General features: G+C 35.5%; 3 protein-coding genes across 3 annotated transcripts in view; 1 reads left to right on the top strand and 2 right to left on the bottom strand.

Moving 5' to 3' along the window:
• Positions 1 to 389: 389 nt before the first annotated feature.
• LOC144440682 (uncharacterized) overlaps positions 390 to 23,532 on the top strand; it is a 53,525-nt gene continuing 30,382 nt past the window's right edge. Inside the window, exons 1-5 of the mRNA XM_078130067.1 lie at positions 390 to 410; positions 1,024 to 1,313; positions 3,269 to 3,323; positions 4,030 to 4,212; positions 6,810 to 7,151. Of these exons, the coding sequence (XP_077986193.1) occupies positions 390 to 410; positions 1,024 to 1,313; positions 3,269 to 3,323; positions 4,030 to 4,212; positions 6,810 to 7,151 (891 nt within the window). The remainder of the gene's footprint in view (positions 411 to 1,023; positions 1,314 to 3,268; positions 3,324 to 4,029; positions 4,213 to 6,809; positions 7,152 to 23,532) is intronic.
• LOC144440822 (uncharacterized) lies at positions 9,947 to 21,044 on the bottom strand. Its single transcript, XM_078130232.1, has 3 exons — positions 19,889 to 21,044; positions 19,261 to 19,365; positions 9,947 to 10,509 (listed from the first exon to the last, which is right to left on the bottom strand). The coding sequence occupies exons 1-3, from the start codon at positions 20,961 to 20,963 to the stop codon at positions 10,271 to 10,273; spliced, it is 1,419 nt and encodes a 472-aa protein (XP_077986358.1). The 5' UTR covers positions 20,964 to 21,044; the 3' UTR covers positions 9,947 to 10,270.
• LOC144441211 (uncharacterized) overlaps positions 21,023 to 23,532 on the bottom strand; it is an 18,142-nt gene continuing 15,632 nt past the window's right edge. Inside the window, exons 10-11 of the mRNA XM_078130771.1 lie at positions 21,404 to 22,793; positions 21,023 to 21,048 (exon numbers count right to left, since the gene is read on the bottom strand). Of these exons, the coding sequence (XP_077986897.1) occupies positions 21,023 to 21,048; positions 21,404 to 22,793 (1,416 nt within the window). The remainder of the gene's footprint in view (positions 21,049 to 21,403; positions 22,794 to 23,532) is intronic.

Genomic DNA, 23,532 nt, shown 5'->3' with positions numbered 1-23,532 from the left:
ACTTATACAGATCTATCTATTAAAGTTGGTAATGATGTAGCTCAGTATAGATCCATGCTATTGTCCATATGCATGACGTACGTACGTATATATATATATATATATATATATATATATATATATATATATATATATATATATATATATATATATATATATATATATATATATATATATATATATATATATATATATATATATATATATATATACTGAACAAGTACATTGAAAAATGTAAGTGATGGTTGATTTTAAGTAATTTATCATTGTTGCAGGTATATCTTGATAGCCACCAATGTACAGATGGCTAATGAGATGCAGTTTGGAGATAGAGAATGTAGATCATCTGGGACACTAAGCAGTAAACATAATGGTAAAACTGACGAGCAATGCAGCAAAAATCCAGTCTTGTAAGTCCATTTTAATATTTACACCATGCAGCTAGTATATCTCTTACCATTTTCTGTAAACATCATAAGTTGGTGAAATAGGAAAGACTCAAGTAAAAGGTGTTTTAATACTACTGTAGTACATGGCAGACAGCACTAAAATCAAAATAAATCATATTCACAGACAATATTTTTGTTATGGGTACAAGTATTTCAACTCAAAGCTAGTAAAATCTACAGCTACCTGACTTCCCTCTTCTGGAACCAGAGTTAAGAGGAACAGGGTTAACAGAAAAAGGTCATTTTCATAGGTCAAATATTACTTCCCCCATTTTAAAAATCCAGGAGAAATTTCAGTTTCAATATATAACATTTTCATTTCAAAACATTGCAGAACTTATCTAGCAATAGCTTCCATCTGGACAACAGTTTTCCCCATGCAAACATATGGAAATTCATATGGTTACAGGTTGATTGTATATGATGTGTGTGTGTGTGTGTGTGTGTGTGTGTGTGTGTGTGTGTGTCTGTGTGTCTGTCTGTCTGTCTGTCTATCTGTCTGTCCGGCCGCGTCCGCGTCCGTGTCCATGTGTGCATGCACACACGCTAATAATGATTTCCTTCATATAAAAAGCATTCATCACTGTTCAATATTCACAGATGTGAAGGTTCCACCAAGTCAGCAGAATGTGAGTGGTACTACACAGGTACTGGTTATGAATATCAATTACTAGCTGGACCATTATTTAATGTCATCTTTAGTTTTACTGGAGTACCTGTTGGACTAATTCTAGAAAGAAACAGAAACAACAGAAAGAATGTGATAGCTTTGTGTTCTATTTTATGGAGTTTAATGGTTGTGTTTGGAGGACTTGCTACACATTACTGGCATCTAGCTGTTACTAGACTAGCTATTGCTTTATTGTAAGTATTCATGGTTTGATGCCCTCTCTGGATGTGATAAAATTTGCCATGCCTTAAGTAAGAAGAGTGTCATTCAGTTCAGTTTGTCTCTACCAAATAATGCAGGTTTTCCTCCAGCATCAACACTGAACATTCATCATGTTACAACTGTCGACATCAGACTGTGGACAAATGGAACTTATTACAACAGGGAAAGTAAGCAAATGAATTGGATTAATAACACAGGGCTCAGCATATTGGAACAGCAGAGACTTGTATTGCACACAGTGGTTTGATAAGAACAGTTTTATGCCCTCTTTATGTGTACATGAAATACCAGTGGAACTGGAAATTTGTTTGTGAATGTGAAGTATTATGTAAAGAGGCCATACAATTGTTCTTATCAAATGATGGAATGTAGTACAAGTCTCTGTACTTCCAAAATGTTGTACCAAGTGTTATTAATCAAATTCAGTTGTTTACTTTCTCTGTTTGTAACATCTCCCTTCATCAACCTCCACTCTTGGAATAAATGTTCAAGTACTGCTGCTTTCATTAGCGGATTTATCACTGCTGTTGACAAACAAAACATAAACATATATATTTTACATCTCATGCAACATACATGTACTTTTAGAATGTCATTGATATAACACTATGTTTATGGTTCACCCACCATTTCTGTAAAGTCTGAGGTAAGGGAGAAAAGAAGTGTCATATGTATGTATGTATGTATGTATGTATGTATGTATGTATGTATGTATGTATGGATGCAAATATGCTGCCATTTTGTTTACAAGCCATTGCAACAACCAATCAAAAATCAAATGTGGCAACCACTGGTGGCAGTGTTTCTTATGGGTATAATTGTGTAGGAGTTCAGTATTTGTATAAAACAGAAACAGGTACATTTTAAAGCAGTTACATTATTCAAACAAACTTCAGATTTTTAAGTTCTCATGTATACAAATGATCTGTACATTTATATGATAGTAGTTTTTAGACACATCACAACTGATATTATGTTTATGAACTATTGAACATTCTTTAGATTTATCAGTATATTCTTTTCAACTTGAAAGTAAATCATGAATATGACAGAACAGCAAATTTAGTAGGGGTTTGCCACATCCATATGTTGTGCACTGTCCAATCACGAATGGAAAAAATTTGGAATTCAGTATTGTAAATGTAATCAGTCAAAGTGGCCATATGGGTGAAATGTGTATCTATTTTGGATCTTATTGCAAAAATAAAAAAATAAATACATAAAAAAGTTTGCTATTGTACATACTTACAGAAAACGATCTGAAAACAAACTGGATACGGACATGTAAACACTATATCAGGCTCAGTCTGTGTACATCAGTCTCTATCCAATATATGTGAAAACATTCAATACATGTTGCAAGATACATCCATGTCGCCACTTCATACATGCCACATGTTTTGTTTTTGTGGACTTTATTAAAGTGGTGACACGGATGAGAATTGGATATCCATTTCAGACTTTTAATTTATAAAATAATCTTATGATGGCTACCTACTTAAAAAAATCAATGTGAAGCAAAATTTGACAAAGTCTCTGTTTGTAACTCAATACATTGCAAAAAGCTGAAAAGTGTGTAAACAGTTTGTTTTTGTACGTAAAATACCAACAATTTTACAAGCACACATTTATTAATCTTTTGAGATACAAACAAGGACTTTGCATATGTTGTTTCACATCGATTTGTCAAGTAGAAAGTCATGATAAAATTGTTTTATAAATTAAAATCCAAAATAAATACCAATCCTCATGCATATGACCACTTTAATATCCAGCAGTGATATGATAGTCAGGATTCAGTAAAATCAGCAAATTCATTTGATTCTGAGTAGTTGACCAGTGATTACTTTTTAATTATTCGTAGTAAACTATTGTATATCAGTCATGTGCAACTATCAATGTATGTGTAAATTTCATTACTTTACAGTGAAGCAGCATTTTCTGCCTTTGCAGTGAGTCTGATTGGTAGCTACTTCCCAGCTGTGAGTATATGTTACTGTAATAATCACTATTAAAAGACTAGTTTTTGCTTATTTTACAGGAAAAAAAGAATGGGAAAAAGTTAGTAGTGACTAACATGAATCTGTGTGTACACAAAACAAACAAGTGTCTGTAATTCACAAAAATTAGTCTTTTTGAAGACTGTAAAATAAGAAAATTTTCTAATTGTGAAAATATTTAGGTTTACAGTTTAGTTGGTTCAGTCAATTGATACATACATATTCCTGCACCCAACAAGCCAGCATATTGTGTATGTTTTATCTTTAGGTTGTGAGCAGCAACCCCCTGAGGAAATGTTTTTTGTTTGGTGTAAAACATGTTCATACAAGTTTTCAAAGTAATTTAATAATGTATTTCAGTGCATATTTTCTATGAGCATATAACAGTAGTCTGTATAAATGATACCTGTGGAAATTTTGGAACAAAACTAAACTTCCTCCAATACCTTCTGACTTGCTTCTTTGAGTTATCCATAGTAATTCTAGTTAATACCTTTCTACAGGAGTTACATGCAATGCCTATAGTATATTAATATAATAACTCTGGCAGTGGCTAATTACTTCTACAGGAATTACGTGCAATGGCTATGGTGTATTAATATGATAACTCTGGCTAATTACTTCTACAGGAATTACATGCAGTGGCTATGTGTATTAATATGATAACTCTGGCTAATTACTTTTACAGGAATTACGTGCAATGGCCATGGGTATATTTATGTGGGGTGTTTATTTTGGATACAGCATGGCTTTTATAATGAAACTAGTCACCAACACAATGGGATGGAGACAGGCTTATTTTTTAACTGGGGTACCAGGTATCATTCTTGGATTGTTATGTTATTACACTGTCACAGAACCTGCAGTTGAGGTGAGTATTCTTTAAGGAGGCTAGGGTCACCGTCACCTTCAAGTTCAAATTAAAATGCATGCAATATAACTAATGTTCATAGGGTCACTATTTCATTGTGTAATGCATTTGGGTCAATTAATTACTTAATCATAATGTTGGTTTTTAGCACAACTGAACTGAGGTTCAGTAGTGCTATAGGGATCGCCCGGCGTCTGTGTGTGTGTGTGTGTGTGTGTGTGTGTGTGTGTGTGTAAACAAGTCAAAAACTGCTGAACCGATTGCCATGATATTTGGTGGGTCCATTACCTTGGGTGTCTAGTTGGGAAATTGTTCAAATCAAAATGATCACATCACAGGTATATGATTTGGGTCAAAAAATGTGATTTTTGGTCAAAAAACAAACTCAGAAACTACTGGGCAGATTGGTGCAAAATTTGGTGGGAAGATTCTTAAGGGGGTGTAAAGTAAGATTTGTTCATGACATGATGATTCCATCAGTGATATGCAAATTAGGGCTAAAAATGTGTCTTTTTGGTTAAAAATCTATAATTCCAAAACTACTGAGCAGATTGGGCTGAAATTTAATGGGAATGCATCTAGGGATGTATGGACAAAGATATATTAAGCATACAATGATTCCATGAGTGATATGCAAATTAGGTGTAAGAATGTTCATTTTTGGTCAAAAACTTATATCTCAAAAAGTACTTGGTCAATGAGTCTGAAACTTGGTCAAATAACAACATCATCTGGTAGACAAGTGAGTAAACATTCAAAAAATGTATGCAAATACCCTAGTAACCTTGACCACGCCCATAGCAACAGCCAAACCGTGGTGTATTTCACAAAGATAACAGGGTTTAATAGATAATTGAATAAACATTCAAAAAATGTATGTAAATTTGCATAGCAACAAGACCACGCCCATAGCAACAGCCAAATAATCACGTATATTGCAAAGATAACAACAGGAATAGAAAGCCAAATGAGTAAACATTCAAAAAATGAATGCAAATACCCTAGTAACCTTGACCACGCCCATAGCAACAGCCAAACGGTGGTGTATTTCACAAAGATAACAAAGGGTTTAATAAACAATTGAATAAACATTCAAAAAATGTATGTAAATTTGCCTAGCAACAAGACCACGCCCATAGCAACAGCCAAATGATCACGTATATTGCAAAGACAATATCAGGAATTCATACACAAGTGAACAAAAACATACAAAAATGTATGCAAATATATCTAACAACATGACCACGCCCATAGCAACAGCCAAATGATAGCATTTATCATAAAGATAGCAACATGGTTGGATAGGCAACTGGATAGTTATTCAGCAAATGAACACCTATTGTTAGCATGGACTAGCATATGGATAAACATTTTTAAAAACTGTACAGTTGTGCTACAACGCCATTGGCGGTATTTTTATATCATAGCGCTTTCCCACATTGTGCTCAATTAGTACAATTATTACCCTTGGCAAGGATCTATAACAGCACAACAGCCCTTTTTTATACTCCCCCCCCCCCCCCCCCAATTCCAAGCCTACCACTCTAATCATTCACTCATCATGACTCCAAACTCATTAACTCATGTTTTCAATATTGCTCAGATGTAGTTCTGGAAATATATCATGTGCTCTAGGAACTCTGACATCTGTTCATCTCTCTGTGCTGTGGTTCTTGCTATAGGGAAATGGTTAGACCACAGGGTAAAGGACAAATAATCAATCTAGTTCTTGTGAATTACGGCTTTCAAATATTATTTTCTGTACATTTAAAAATAAAGTTTTAAATATTGTTTCCTCTCATTTTTCCCCCTATTTTGTACTGTTATCACCATCTTATCAGAGTTTACCAACTTTGCATTAATTAGCAGATTGCTTATCCTAGAACATAACAACGGGCTAATTGCCCAATGAACACTTTGCGCAGTGAGTGTAAACATCTACTGATCCAACTAATGGCAGTAGACATGGACTATCATTAGTTGGATCAGTAGATGTTTACCCTCGCTGCATAAAGCGCTAATTGGGCAAGTAACGAGTGAGTTTTTTTTCGGATTAGGAAGCTACTAATTAACTCTCATAAGACAGTGATAACAGGTAGGAAATAAGAAAAAAAAGAGTAAGGGGAAACAATATTCAAAACTTTATTTTAAATATACAATAAATAATATTATAAATCCGGAAAATCTTGAGAACAAAATTGATTATTTGTCCTTTTCCCTGTGGTTGGACTGAAGATATATACTGCACAGTGTTTTCAAGTTTAAAAAAACTGCCAAGACCGTAGTTAATGACCATGAAAAAATAGACAAATAATCTTAGTAAATCATTAAGCTCAATATGTTTCTTGTCTATATATGTATATAAAACTTTGTTGTCTAATGTATGCTTGTATTAGTTGTGGTTAGCGAGTTGTCCATGTTAGAGCTTGTAGTAGGACTGTATTTTAGGCAACTATCAGCACATTATTCTGTGTGTGTGTGTGCAACGTGTTTATGTTTGAGGGGGAGGGGATTCTATTACTTCCGTTGTTGAAGACTTGATTTGTTTGATTAGTAGTGTTTGCCATTTTAACCACATCTTTTCTTTTCATAACCAGCATCTTGAGAAATCTTCCAGTGATGGCTCTTTAAAAAAGAAAGACATAACACCAGGTGCCAACACTCAGATGCTTGCACCAGCACCACTTATCAATCCTGTATACATCATGTTACTGCTAGCATCTGCAGTTCGATGCGGTGGGGGCTATGTCTTCGGCTATAATATCAACAACTACATGAGTTATGCCTACCCTGGATATCCTATAGAAAACTTTCTGAGTTGGATTCCAGCTCTTACAGGAGTATTTGGATCTGTTGTGGGAGGGGTAACATCAGATAGAATAGCAACCCATGGAGGTAGAGGTTTCATTGGACGAATGTATGTCACTGTAATCAGTGTGGTAAGTATAGCGGGAAGGGTATCCTCAAATAGAATAGCAATTGCAGTATAGAAATCATGATCAGATGATGGTACAACTTACTTCATAGAAATGTGTTGTTGTTTTTCAAATTAGTAACTGTAGTTACATGTTGGCAATGTTAAGACATTATCATATGTAGTACAAAAACATATGTATATATGTAGAGTACGTACATAACGTACATACATACATACATACATACATACATACATACATACATACATACATAATGCATACATACATACATACATACATACATACATACACACCCACACGCACACACATGCAAACATACATACATACATACATACATACGAGCTTAGTTGCCAAAGGTGGACCCTAAATGTCACACCCCTATAAACCCCCCTTGGTGGAACCATGATTTCCGAGGGAGATAGAAACAAACAAATATGGAAAACATCATGAAGACAAGCTAATAAATATTTCTGTCACAATGGATTCCTTGAAATGTTATTGCTTCTACTTTTCGTTATTTCCATTATATTGTGGAACCTTATACGTATAGAGATGTGTATAGTGAACCCTTGTGTATGCAACTCGCAGAGATGATCATGGTGAATCATGGTGTATGCCACTCGTTTACAGATGACAATTGTGAAACTTTGTGTATGCAAACTTGCAAGGCATTGAGCATGGTGAACCATTACGTTCTGTCACTAAACCACAGCCATGTATGCACATTGCTAACTGATGACATTGTTTTTAGCAAACTTATAAACAGCTTATGAGATGTTTTAGGCCAGGTTAACATCAATGACAGGGTGTCCAAGGTGAAAAGTCAAAACGTGAAAGCTTGTGTATGTAACTCCCTAGAGATATATGAATGGTGCACCCTAGTGTATGTGAAGCTCTACAGAGATGAGATGGTGAGCCCTTGTCTATGTATACAACTCTTTATATATATATGTGAATGGTGCACCCTTGTGTATGTAAAACTCTACAGAGATGAGATGGTGAGCCCTTGTGTGTGTATATAACTCTCTATAGATATATGAATGGTGCACCCTAGTGTATGTAAAACTCTACAGAGATGACATGGTGTGCCCTTGTGTATTCAAACTTATATATATGTATATAGAATAGAATTGATTAGAATAGAATAGAATATAACATAACTTTATTGTCGATTTGGAAATTTTTCTTCCGCTTCACCAAAAAATAAAATAAAAGGCACATTACAGTTACAAACACACACTAAAAATAATTACAGTATTAAACACAAACACAGAATTAGAAACAGTAAAAATATATATCTTCAATGTAGTTCTTTGAAAATGACAGGTTTGAATTCAGTATGATTATTGCACTTGGAATAAATGATTTTTAAAAAATGTTCTTGCGAGTTAAAGGTACTCTGTATCGTCTTCCTGAGGGCAACAATTCAAACTGTAAGTATAAAGGATGTGAGGTATCATTAACAATTGCTTGGGCTTTCCTGCGAACGGAGAGTTTGTAGAGGTCATGGAGCTGACTCTGCTTCTTACCAATTATTTTCCGGGCCAAATGTACAACTCATGTCAGTTTAGTTCTATTTTTAACATTCAAGATGCCATACCACACTTTCTATAAGGCTCTTGTATACCTTTTCAAGAACATTTTGATATATATATATATATATATATATATATATATATATATATATATATATACAAATACATATATGTGTGTATGTATTTAACTCTTTATAGATATGTGAATGGTGTGCCCTTGTGTATGTAAAACTCTAGAGATGACATGGTGCGCCCTTGTGTATGTAAAACTCTAGAGATGACATGGTGTGCCCTTGTGTATGTAAAACTCTACAGAGATGACATGGTGTGCCCTTGTGTATGTAAAACTCTACAGAGATGACATGGTGTGCCATTGTGTATGTAAAACTCTACAGAGATGACATGGTGTGCCCTTGTGTATGTAAAACTCTACAGAGATGACATGGTGTGCCATTGTGTATGTAAAACTCTACAGAGATGACATGGTGTGCCCTTGTGTATGTAAAACTCTACAGAGATGACATGGTGTGCCCTTGTGTATGTAAAACTCTACAGAGATGACATGGTGTGCCCTTGTGTATGTAACTATATAATGCCATATAGATATGTGAATGGTGCACCCTAGTGTATGTAAAGCCCTTCAGAGATGAGATGGTGAGCCCTTGTGTATACAAACTTATATATATGTACACACATATATATGTGAATGGTATAATAGATATTCACATATCTATAAAGAGTTGTATACACACACAAAGGCTCACCATCTCATCTCTGTATAGTTTTACATACACTAGGTTGTACCATTCACATATCTATAAAGAGTTATACATACATATGTATAGTGTTCCGGGAAGGGATTTATTGTTTATTTGCATTAAATTGGTAATGTCAGGTCTAATTAACCAATAATACATTATGCAAATGATGACACAGTCTTGTACAGTGGGACATGTTCACACGCACACACATAATACTTACAAATTATATAAATATGTGTATATTCAATAATTCAAACCTGGTTTTTGAAAAAACTATGATTTATATTACCTGACATTTCAACTCATTCACTATAATTGCAATATGCAATATTACACACACATCCAATCAATGAGTACCAAAGACACTCTTTCTTGGTTAATGCCACTCTGAATTGTAACGTTTTTTATTGATCATAAACCCACAAACTGAATTCACACTAAATGTGACAACAGTAATGTAAGAAAGGTGTAATAAATAACTTTCAGTCAACATCACATAAAAGTATCTGAGTATACCAATACTATAGCACACTGAAGACCAAAACAAAAATATGATCCAATGCAAGTGAAATCATGATTCAAACAAAAACATATACAGTACTAAAATGTCACTCACAAGAAGACTGTAGTCAAAACCTAGACATGTTGTAAAATATCACACACTAGAAGACTGTAGTCTCCAGCTAGACATTATACTACTTGTCATATGAGTTAATTAATAGGAATTAATAGGACTCCGGATCCATGAAAGTGAATGGTCAGTATTTTAGCAAAACTAGTAGTAACAGCCCAGTTTCGGAATATCCAAGGTACAAAACTGGAAAATTCAGTGGTATTGAGTTTCTTCATTTTTGACCAGCCAATTTCGAACATGATCTTTAATAATGCGCCATGAGCGCCCACTAAGAGAGGGTTCAAGTTCAATTGCTCGCAAGCACTCATCTTTCAACGGTACTCTTCTTTCTGCATAATTTTTCTCCAAAGATCTATGTATAGCATCTTCTTCTTCAGGGGTCCACTTTCTGTTTTGTTTAGGTTTTCTAATGTTGAATTGTCTAGTAGCAACTGAAAATAGAAGAGAAACATATCATAAAAAGGACAGATGGACCAACCAGTATGCAAAACAATTAAAGATCCTTACTTCTGAAAACAAAATCTTGATAATTAGGGGGGAGGGGGGGGGGGGGGGAGATTCAATATCTTCTACCGGTACTTTTAGCAGAATTTCCTTCAAGTAGCAAGAAAACAGGCCACTGTGAATGGCTTCTTTTTATAATAACTTCATTGTTATGACATTAATATGCCTCCTAAAAGACACTACGAAATACATTTTGAGTGTAATGACTCTGTCAATTTATGTACCAAATGACCGGAACTCACCAAGGACATTGACATGTATAGGTGAATTGTTATTGGTTTAAATTACCTTTCCAGGATAGGTACAAAAACAAGGGAAGGTCTAATTGATGGAAACAAGTTTAAACTGAGTGTAAATATACCCACCCATATAGTGTAAATTCTGCAGTCTAGTTCATAAAAATTTGGGATCAACTCAGAATGACAGCTGAGGAAGATTGTGCAATTACCTCCAAATTCTTGATTAAGGCTATGTTTTTTTAACAAAATTCAGATTTTATAGTTCTTTCCGATTGTCATTGTGAGTTGCTCCCTATGAAAAGCAGAATTTATATTTAGTGTAGATAGCAGGCACTCAGCTACTTATGAGGTCTGTCCCAAACAAGTACAGTACATTTGTACATAACATGTATCAGGGTTTTAAAAACATTGTCAAAAACAGTATAGGCATGAATGCCTAATTTTAATATAACACAGTGCTAGCAACAATGAATAAATGCACAAAATATACATTTTTCATCAAAAGTCAAATTTTTGGCCTTACATTCAAACGACTTCACATTATCACTTATACTCTACAAACATTTATCTACCCAAAGTTATACACCAATCGTGTGCTTGGATGGCCAATGTTCTGTTATGAAGTATATAATTTTACAAATTTTGTTCAATTTATGACCACACACACAACCTTTCAGAGAGATGCAGTTGTATCGGTACACAATAACTGAACTGTGTAAAATTTACAGCAAAATGACAACCATATGGCCAGAATTTAATATTAACTCTGTGGAAATAGCTGTACTTACTTACTTACTTCCTTGCTGACTGCAAGTTTGACATGTAAAATAGTCAATCAGTATAAACTTCTATCTTTAAATACAGCACATAAACCCAAACAATGCATGTAATCAAAGGTATATTTTTTGCACTTGGAACTACTCTTTCTGTAACTATCATAAGATATAAAGTGATGGGAAATATATCAGGGGAAAACAATGGTCTAATTGAAGGCTCACCTATCAACATGTTAAGATACCTTTTTGTTTCATCTGGTAACAATTAAATTTAAAGTCATCAAGTGAGAATGGTTTAGATGTAAAATTTTGTAAAATAAAGTTGAAAACAAAGCTAGTGAAAAAAATTAGAAGAAAAATAATGATAAAAGAAGCAAAGTCAGGAAATTCAACACAACAAAAATGATTATACAGAGACACCAAGGGTTTTCCTCCTCTAGCTGCCTTCCTTGATGATGCCTGTTGTAAATATAACCACCTAAAAAAACATAAAACATTTTCTTAATATTGAATGACTATTATATCAATAAAAAGCCATTGGTTTTGGCTGTATCTATAGCTGACATCACATTAGACATGAATTCAATCACATTTGAAGGTCCTTCGTGCATTGATAGCATTAGACACCACGTACACTAGAAACGTTTAAGTTTTGATCCTTTTGCTCCTCAAAAAAGGAAGCAATATATATATCAAAGCCTTGATTGAATGTTTAACCCTTCCATTCCTAAAGAAATATGAAATAATACGAAAACTTGATTTTCATGAACATTTTGGGAAATTTAAGAATATTACTTCAGTAGGAAGTAATATATCTTGAATTTTGATCCAATATAAAGTTGATACATGTCTGAAAATTACAGAGAAACAAGAATTTTTGTTCAAAAAGTTTGGCGGGAAAGTTTCTAGTCCTGAAGGGGTTAAACAGAACTAGAATTTCTACCAGTCAGTAAGGTAATGATAGAGAGGTGTCATGTTATTGTACAATTACTGTATTATCTATCAAGGTAGAATGAGCCTCGGAATATAAATATATAATCTTATGCCCAAACTTCAGTTCTAAAACCTATTGTCATTAGAATTATCCTCTCCTCATTAAACGTAATGAAAACCAGATTTAAACTGAATGCCTTCCGTAAGGGAATCACTAATTACGCAAATTACCCATTGAAACTGTATGAAAAAATATTGTAATGAACTTTTTTGGACACAGCCCAAGTATCGACAATAATTATGTGAATTGTTCACTTGCTCTTTAGGTGGAATCAACAGCTTTTATAGTACATGTCACATGATGTGCACTCTGTTACGTTTAACGTATGTACTAATTTATTGTATGCAGTCTAAAGTTATAGCCTAATTACCAAGACTCATTAATTATAAAAATTATTTATTAACATGTTAGGTACATCAACAAACTTTATAGGACACAGACAATTTGTTATGGTTAATGTATTCATGAACGAATGGTATTGGAATTGAAGTATGCAGTCTTAAGATATAGCCTAATTACAGAAACTCATTAATTATGCAAATTATTCATTAACACTAATATATCTCAAAATATAAATTTTTGACAAAAAACACAAATTTTAGGCGAACAATCTGTAACCTCAATTGGTGAAATCATTTCTGAATTCCACAAACTTTAATCTGTCAAGTGACACTATGGCATTTTCCTAGATTTTTCATATTTAAACTGCCCAATTTGCATATAAATGAACACACCAACTTTATTTGCATAGAATAAACTTACTAAGTAGTACCTAAGTATCGATATCAAAAGCCGAATGCAATATTTCCAAAATTATATTTTTTTAAAAACACCCCATTTATAATTTGCACAACTGTTTTCTCAGTGTGATGGATATACTACCAATTATAGCAAGAAACATCAGGGCTCAATTTTTCATTATTTTGATAGCAAAATGGGCTACTCTAATCTAAATTATCATGGTATGAATGTATCTAACAGACCGGACTATCACTTGCTTCATTTGGTAGCCCAAAGAAAATTATTTGTAGTTTGTGGACACAGGAATATAATTTTGTACCCAGTAGCCCCAGTACATTGGACTACCACTTGCATCATTTGGTAGCCCAAAGAGAAACATTTTGTAGTACTACACAGTGGTTGTATTGTTCAAAACTATCACACACTACACAGTGGTTGTATTTGTCAAAACTATCACACACTACACAGTGGTTGTATTTGTCAAAACTATCACACACTACACAGTGGTTGTATTTGTTAAAACTATCACACACTACACAGTGGTTGTATTTGTTAAAACTATCACACACTACACAGTGGTTGTATTTGTCAAAACTATCACACACTACACAGTGGTTGTATTTGTTAAAACTACCACACACTACACAGTGGTTGTATTTGTTAAAACTATCACACACTACACAGTGGTTGTATTTGTTAAAACTACCACACACTACACAGTGGTTGTATTTGTTAAAACTATCACACACTACACAGTGGTTGTATTTGTCAAAACTACCACACACTACACAGTGGTTGTATTTGTCAAAACTATCACACACTACAGTGGTTGTATTTGTTAAAACTACCACACACTACACAGTGGTTGTATTTGTTAAAACTACCACACACTACACAGTGGTTGTATTTGTTAAAACTATCACACACTACACAGTGGTTGTATTTGTCAAAACTACCACACACTACACAGTGGTTGTATTTGTCAAAACTATCACACACTACAGTGGTTGTATTTGTTAAAACTACCACACACTACACAGTGGTTGTATTTGTTAAAACTACCACACACTACACAGTGGTTGTATTTGTTAAAACAATCATACACTACACAGTGGTTGTATTTGTTAAAACTATCATACACTACACAGTGGTTGTATTTGTTAAAACTACCACACACTACACAGTGGTTGTATTTGTTAAAACTACCACACACTACACAGTGGTTGTATTTGTTAAAACTATCATACACTACACAGTGGTTGTATTTGTTAAAACTATCACACACTACACAGTGGTTGTATTTGTCAAAACTATCACACACTACACAGTGGTTGTATTTGTCAAAACTATCACACACTACACAGTGGTTGTATTTGTCAAAACTATCACACACTACACAGTGGTTGCATTTGTTAAAACTACCACACACTACACAGTGGTTGTATTTGTCAAAACTATCACACTACACAGTGGCTTTATTTGTCAAAACTATCACACACTACACAGTGGTTGTATTTGTCAAAACTACCACACGCTACACCGGTTGTATTTGTTAAAACTACCACACACTACACAGTGGTTGTATTTGTCAAAACTATCACACACTACACAGTGGTTGTATTTGTCAAAACTACCACACACTACACAGTGGTTGTATTTGTCAAAACTACCACACACTACACAGTGGTTGTATTTGTCAAAACTACCACACACTACACAGTGGTTGTATTTGTCAAAACTACCACACACTACACAGTGGTTGTATTTGTCAAAACTACCACACACTACACAGTGGTTGTATTTGTCAAAACTACCACACGCTACACCGGTTGTATTTGTTAAAACTACCACACACTACACAGTGGTTGTATTTGTCAAAACTATCACACGCTACACAGTGGTTGTATGTCAAAAGTACCACACGCTACACAGTGGTTGTATTTGTCAAAACTACCACATGCTACACCGGTTGTATTTGTTAAAACTACCACACACTACACAGTGGTTGTATTTGTCAAAACTATCACACACTACACAGTGGTTGTATTTGTTAAAACTACCACACACTACACAGTGGTTGTATTTGTCAAAACTACCACACACTACACAGTGGTTGTATTTGTTAAAACTACCACACACTACACAGTGGTTGTAATTGTCAAAACTACCACACACTACACAGTGGTTGTATTTGTCAAAACTATCACACACTACACAGTGGTTGTATTTGTCAAAACTATCACACACTACACAGTGTTTGTATTTGTTAAAACTACCACACACTACACAGTGGTTGTATTTGTCAAAACTACCACACACTACACAGTGGTTGTATTTGTCAAAACTACCACACACTACACAGTGGTTGTATTTGTCAAAACTACCACACACTACACAGTGGTTGTATTTGTCAAAACTATCACACACTACACAGTGGTTGTATTTGTCAAAACTATCACACACTACACAGTGGTTGTATTTGTTAAAACTACCACACACTACACAGTGGTTGTAATTGTCAAAACTACCACACACTACACAGTGGTTGTATTTGTTAAAACTACCACACACTACACAGTGGTTGTAATTGTCAAAACTACCACACACTACAGTGATTGTATTTGTCAAAACTACCACACACTACACAGTGGTTGTATTTGTCAAAACTATCACACACTACACAGTGGTTGTATTTGTCAAAACTACCACACGCTACACCGGTTGTATTTGTCAAAACTACCACACACTACACAGTGGTTGTATTTGTCAAAACTACCACACACTACACAGTGGTTGTATTTGTCAAAACTACCACACACTACACAGTGGTTGTATTTGTCAAAACTACCACACACTACACAGTGGTTGTATTTGTCAAAACTACCACACACTACACAGTGGTTGTATTTGTCAAAACTACCACACGCTACACCGGTTGTATTTGTTAAAACTACCACACACTACACAGTGGTTGTATTTGTCAAAATTATCACACGCTACACAGTGGTTGTATTTGTCAAAACTACCACATGCTACACCGGTTGTATTTGTTAAAACTACCACACACTACACAGTGGTTGTATTTGTCAAAACTATCACACGCTACACAGTGGTTGTATTTGTTAAAACTACCACACACTACACAGTGGTTGTATTTGTCAAAACTACCACACACTACACAGTGGTTGTATTTGTTAAAACTACCACACACTACACAGTGGTTGTAATTGTCAAAACTACCACACACTACACAGTGGTTGTATTTGTCAAAACTACCACACACTACACAGTGGTTGTATTTGTCAAAACTATCACACACTACACAGTGGTTGTATTTGTCAAAATTACCACACGCTACACCGGTTGTATTTGTTAAAACTACCATACACTACACAATGGTTGTATTTGTCAAAACTATCACACACTACACAGTGGTTGTATTTGCCAAAACTACCACACGCTACACCGGTTGTATTTGTTAAAACTACCACACACTACACAGTGGTTGTAATTGTCAAAACTACCACACACTACACAGTGGTTGTATTTGTCAAAACTACCACACACTACACAGTGGTTATATTTGTCAAAACTATCATACACTACACAGTGGTTGTATTTGTCAAAACTACCACACACTACACAGTGGTTGTATTTGTTAAAACTATCACACACTACACAGTGGTTGTATTTGTTAAAACTATCACACACTACACAGTGGTTGTATTTGTTAAAACTACCACACACTACACAGTGGTTGTATTTGTCAAAACTACCACACACTACACAGTGGTTGTATTTGTTAAAACTACCACACACTACACAGTGGTTGTATGTTAAAACTACCACACACTACACAGTGGTTGTATTTGTCAAAACTACCACACACTACACAGTGGTTGTATTTGTTAAAACTATCACACACTACACAGTGGTTGTATTTGTCAAAACTATCACACACTACACAGTGGTTGTATTTGTTAAAACTACCACACTACACAGTGGTTGTATTTGTCAAAACTACCACACACTACACAGTGGTTGTATTTGTCAAAACTATCACACACTACACAGTGGTTGTATTTGTCAAAACTACCACACGCTACACCGGTTGTATTTGTTAAAACTACCATACACTACACAATGGTTGTATTTGTCAAAACTATCACACACTACACAGTGGCTTTATTTGTCAAAACTATCACACACTACACAGTGGTTGTATTTGTCAAAACTACCACACGCTACACAGTGGCTTTATTTGTCAAAACTACCATACACTACACAGTGGTTGCATTTGTTAAAACTATCACACACTACACAGTGGTTGTATTTGTTAAAACTATCATACACTACACAGTGGTTGTATTTGTCAAAACTACCACACACTACACAGTGGTTGTATTTGTCAAAACTACCACACGCTACACCGGTTGTATTTGTTAAAACTATCACACACTACACAGTGGTTGTATTTGTCAAAACTATCACACGCTACACAGTGGTTGTATTTGTCAAAACTACCACACGCTACACAGTGGCTTTATTTGTCAAAACTACCACACACTACACAGTGGTTGTATTTGTCAAAACTACCACACACTACACAGTGGTTGTATTTGTCAAAACTACCACACGGTACACAGTGGTTGTATTTGTCAAAACTATCACACACTACACAGTGGCTTTGTCAAAACTACCACACACTACACAGTGGTTGTATTTGTCAAAACTACCATACACTACACAATGGTTGTATTTGTCAAAACTATCACACACTACACAGTGGTTGTATTTGTCAAAACTACCACACACTACACAGTGGTTGTATTTGTCAAAACTACCACACGCTACACCGGTTGTATTTGTTAAAACTACCACACACTACACAGTGGTTGTATTTGTCAAAACTATCACACGCTACACAGTGGTTGTATATGTCAAAACTACAACACGCTACACAGTGGTTGTATTTGTCAAAACTACCACATGCTACACCGGTTGTATTTGTTAAAACTACCACACACTACACAGTGGTTGTATTTGTCAAAACTATCACACGCTACACAGTGGTTGCATTTGTCAAAACTACCACACACTACACAGTGGTTGTATTTGTCAAAACTAACGCACGCTACACCGGTTGTATTTGTTAAAACTACCACACACTACACAGTGGTTGTATTTGTCAAAACTACCACACGCTACACAGTGGTTGTATTTGTTAAAACTATCACACGCTACACAGTGGTTGTATTTGTTAAAACTATCACACACTACACAGTGGTTGTATTTGTTAAAACTATCACACACTACACAGTGGTTGTATTTGTTAAAACTATCACACACTACACAGTGGTTGTATTTGTCAAAATTACCACACACTACACAGTGGTTGTATTTGTCAAAATTACCATACACTACACAGTGGTTGTATTTGTCAAAACTATCACACACTACACATCCCAGTGGTTGTATTTGTTAAAACTACCACATACTACACAGTGGTTGTATTTGTTAAAACTATCACACACTACACAGTGGTTGTATTTGTTAAAACTATCACACGCTACACAGTGGTTGTATTTGTCAAAACTACCACACGCTACACTGGGGTTGTATTTGTCAAAACTACCATGGTTGTGGACACAGTACAATGAATGTAACAGATTGGACTACCACCATAATGTTGGTTTCAAATGTAGAATCTTGGGATGAACTAAAATGGACCAAAATATCTACCTCAAATATCTGCAGCATGCAAGTGGAAAAAATGAGACGGAATGAACAATGGAGAGAGAGAAATGGTTAAGTTGCTGATTATAAGTTATATACTTGTTTTAAACATGTGGAAAACTGGCAAACTGCATAACAGATAACCACTGAGCTTTAATGTAGAAAAATAACGACTGAACTGATATAACTTACATGCATGTGGCTTTGCATAATTGTTGTCCATCAGCACTGGTGGGTCATTCTCAGTCATGCTTTCCTGTTGAGAAGCTTCACCTAGTTCATTTTCATTCAACACAACTGTAAATAAGAATTGATATATGAAATAAGTATAAGTAGATGTCAACAGAAGAAACAGACACAAAAAAATCATTTATTTTAAAATTTTTAGGCTAACTAGAGTTTCCAATCCATTAAAACTGTGAGAACACAACAAATTCGTTCAAGAAATTTTGGTGGGAATGTTTTTACTCCTGAAAGTGTTAATTTTGAAGGTTAAAGTCATGCATGCAATGCCACCTGGGAATCCCAAATATAACATTAATTTCCAGTGATGAGATTGAGATTTTTAAATCCCTACACTGAGTTCGCCAAATATAGTTTCTGTGTACAGAAACAAAGCAACACAAAAAAATCTAAAACAATTATTGCAACTGACTTGTATTACTCATGAAGCCCACTATAGCAGCAAAATCAACATTGTGTGTGTGTGTGTGTGTGTGTGTGTGTGTGTGTGAAGTAAACAGTCTAAGTACATATTTAGTAAATTTTAAAGGTTAATTAAACATGTCCAGTAACTGCAATGAAATCAACATCAGCTTACCATCTGTTCCTATTTCATCTAGTGTTTTTCCTTTAAATATGTTCTGATCTCCTTGTTCCAGTGACAGAAGGAGTCTGCTGATTTTACACACCTGTAGCGTTGCTTGAGGTAGGCGGTAGTATTCTCTATGGACACCTATACGATGTCCAAGAAAGCCAGCAAGAATTTCCAATTCAGTGTCATTTAGATTAAGGAACTGTGAGACTGTGGCCACATGTTTTCGAAGATTAGTTGAGGTCAATCTCTCTGGACTTCTGGCACCACAACTAAATGCATAAAGTCGAAGACAATGACTTCCTCTGTGACACTCGAGGGAATCGTACTGCCTTGCAAACAGATATGGGTTGTTTGGGTGTACACCTGCTTCAGACCTTGTTTGACAAAGCAGGTCAACACAGGTTTTAATCTCAGGAGTTAACAAAACTGGCACATTTCGACCTCTTTTCCCTGGAATTTCTATCCTGGTGAAATGATTCAATAGTTTCCTCTCTAGTGGAGACAGACTTGCAGTTATTTCCTCATCTTCACCAGCTGACTGATTTTTGTTCTTTACATATGTGGTCAATAGCATCCGTGAGACCTCCCCTTCACGACGTCTGTTGAACAAGATCACTTGTGCCAGGGTTGCCTTGCACAACGACGACCATGATCCCTCAATCAAGGTTTTCTCTCTCAGATTTTTGGCAGTGTTTTGCATAATGTCCTGTAACCGATTCGTGAGTTTCACAATATCTTCTGTTAATGGTAACAGTTTAGTGTTGTTTGCTCTCCTTGCTTGAAGGGTATGTCCAGCATGGCTCGAGACTTTGTTTTCCCACTCAAGCCGATAGAGATCCATGAATCTGGTGGCCCTGTCTTCATCTGATTTGGACTCACTTTGGATTGAATGACTTATAACAATCTGGGCACAATCTTTAAGGTAATATCCAACTTTTAACCCAAGGGAGGGTGTGGTATATGTTGCTGCCTCTTCGTCATAACCAGCCATAGATCGTACTGCTTGTACAACTGTTTGAAACTTTGCTGGATGTATGCAGTCATCCAACTGCAAAATACTGCTATCTATCTGCCGCATCTTGATTAATAGTCGGCCTAATGTTCTGATTCGTTCAGACACAAATGTCTTGTTCTTCTTCAGATGAGCATTTCGTTCATATGTCCTTGTAGCAAAATCCATAATCAACAGGTCATTTCTGGCAACCAAAGTGACATCATCTTGTCTCATGTTGGGCAAAACATTTTCAAGCATTAGTTTACTTGCACTGTCTGCTACAGGAAGTAAGTATGATGCTGCTTTCTGGAACCTTTTTCTCCCTACCATTTCATTGGTCTTTTCTTTGGCAAACTCACAGTTTTGCCAGTGTTTTCCTATCACTTTTTTTGAATAATATCCAAGACATGCTTTACAAGGTAAGTAGTCTGTGCCATTTTTTTTAGAGTTTTGGGATGGTCTTTTGAATGGCACCACTTCCCCTCTTCCAGATTTTGCCACTTGGTAGTTATGGTGAAAGTTACCTTTATATTTGAGTTTTCTCAACATTTTCACACGCTCAAAGGAATCACAAGGAAAACTCAGAGCATGGGCCACATCAGTTTCCTTAGAATGTATGCGTGTAAAGTGGCGATAAAGATTTCCCATTTCCTTATGGCAGTACACGCAAAAGTGCTTTCTGTCCCATATTCTCTTTCCTGACGTTGTTTTAGCTTTGGCATGCTTTACTGTCAATGCACTGCGAGTCCCTTCGTTTTTCCTTTTTACACTTGGTGTGAATAATTCTCCTTGCAATGATTCTGAACAGTCACTCTGCATATTTCCTTCTGATGTAGATGGATGATAATCTGGGTCACCGACACTGTCACCATCCAACTTACTGCAAACTTGATCAATTATATTCTTTAAGGCTGGTGTGGACATCTGATCTTGCAGTGATTCTGAAGAGTCACTCACTATGTCTTCTGAATCTGATTGAGGTGGATGATAATCTGGGTCATTGACACTGTCATCACCATCATGGTCACTGAAGATGTGATCACCATCACTGTAGATATCATTGGCTACAATAACGGTAGGATACAGGCTATTGTGAACAGTACCAGTGTCACCATCACTGCTCAATATCACTGAATTCACCAGGTTTGTGTCACCATCGCTGCTCAATATCACTGAATTCACCAGGTTTTCATCACAATTAGTGGCATCATCATAGGGATGAACTACCCCCACAGACAGGCACTTTAGTATCTCCATAGCATTTTCATTCTTATTTGAATCCGTTACACATTCTGTATCAGCTGGCACTATACCAGTGACTTCGTTGCTACAGGTAGTCAGCATTTCCCTCAACTGTGATTCAATTTCTGAGCTGTTTGATTGTGGTAGTGGATGAACTGGATCTTCTATATTCAGTCTGTCTTTTTGAAACACAGAAGAGACTGCTTCAGTAATGGTACCATGGTTTGTCTTCCTAGAATTATGGGAGATAACTGATGTGCTCTGTATATAGGTATCCATTTCCACAGTGACAGCATTTTCCCTCTCATTTGAATCCATGGTTACACATTCTGGATCAGCTAGCTCATCTGTAAGCTCTTTTCCAGAGAAAGTCACTGTCATATTTTTGCCACAGAACTGGGCTTCTCCCACTGGTGATCCACTCTTTGACGAGTCACAGAATGATGAAAGTAGAGAATTGTCAGGATTTGATGAACTGCTTTCAGGAGGAGAATATGTTAATTCTTCTGAACAGACAGCATCTTCAGTAATATCAAGACGTTCCTTAACAGTATTGGACATTTCTAAGGCAGCCAAGGCATCATTTTTCCTGTCTTCATTACATTCTGTTATAATACCAGTGGTACAACTAGCTGTGTCAAGGCCTGAATCACCCACTACATCACAAGTGTTCTGAAAAAGATTCAAAGTCAATGAAGAATTATCTTTTTAAGCTACAGCACTGTCTGTAAAGGGTCACTCATCAAGTAAACCATTGGAATTGCACACACACACAAATATTTGTTTCCATTTCCTTGTGCATGGTAACAGGACAACTGCCCCCATACCACTGCCCCCGAATGAAAAAAACTTCTAAATACATTTAGAAATATGTGACAGCAAGCATTACAGATTAACCGAGTTTGTCATTCATAAAAGTCACAGTCAACAACTTACCGCCGCAATTTGCGTACATTATACCATAGACAAAGGATTGTCTATGATTATACTCACTACATTCACATGTTTTACTCTATTGTCATCTGTGATACTTGTTATGACAATTATAAAAGTCGGCATGATGCTTTAACTTACTGCCGTAATTCACGTACTTTATACTCACATTAACACGTTCTACTCTATTGTCTGTGATTATTGTTACGACAATTATAAAAGCCGGCATGATGATTTAACTTACCGCCATAATTCACATACTTTTTTAGTTTTTCACACCTAAATGATATATATTGCTTGCCAGTCACCAACATGGTCAGAGTGTTCTGCATCGTCTTGTCAGTCATTATTGAGTTTGTTCAAAGCGAGAGAAGAAAAACCAAGTTGATTTATGATGACTATGTCTAAGTGAAACAGAATGATACGACAAACTCGGTTAATCTATAATACTTGCTGTCACATTTTTCTATATGCATTG

The sequence above is a fragment of the Glandiceps talaboti genome, chromosome 10 (assembly GCF_964340395.1).
Source record: "Glandiceps talaboti chromosome 10, keGlaTala1.1, whole genome shotgun sequence".
NCBI lineage: Eukaryota > Metazoa > Hemichordata > Enteropneusta > Spengelidae > Glandiceps > Glandiceps talaboti.
The sequence above is the reverse complement of the archived record's forward strand: the minus strand, read 5'-3'. Positions and strand labels throughout refer to the sequence as shown.

Excerpts from the sequence above, each read along its gene's own strand:
- LOC144440822 (XM_078130232.1), bottom strand. The coding sequence starts at position 20,963 with ATGCGGCAGATAGATAGCAGTATTTTGCAGTTGGATGACTGCATACAT. Across the intron at positions 19,366-19,888 it reads AGATGAAATAGGAACAGATG|TTGTGTTGAATGAAAATGAA; the intron begins GTAAGCTGATGT and ends TCTTATTTACAG. Across the intron at positions 10,510-19,260 it reads TTATGCAAAGCCACATGCAT|TTGCTACTAGACAATTCAAC; the intron begins GTAAGTTATATC and ends TTCTATTTTCAG.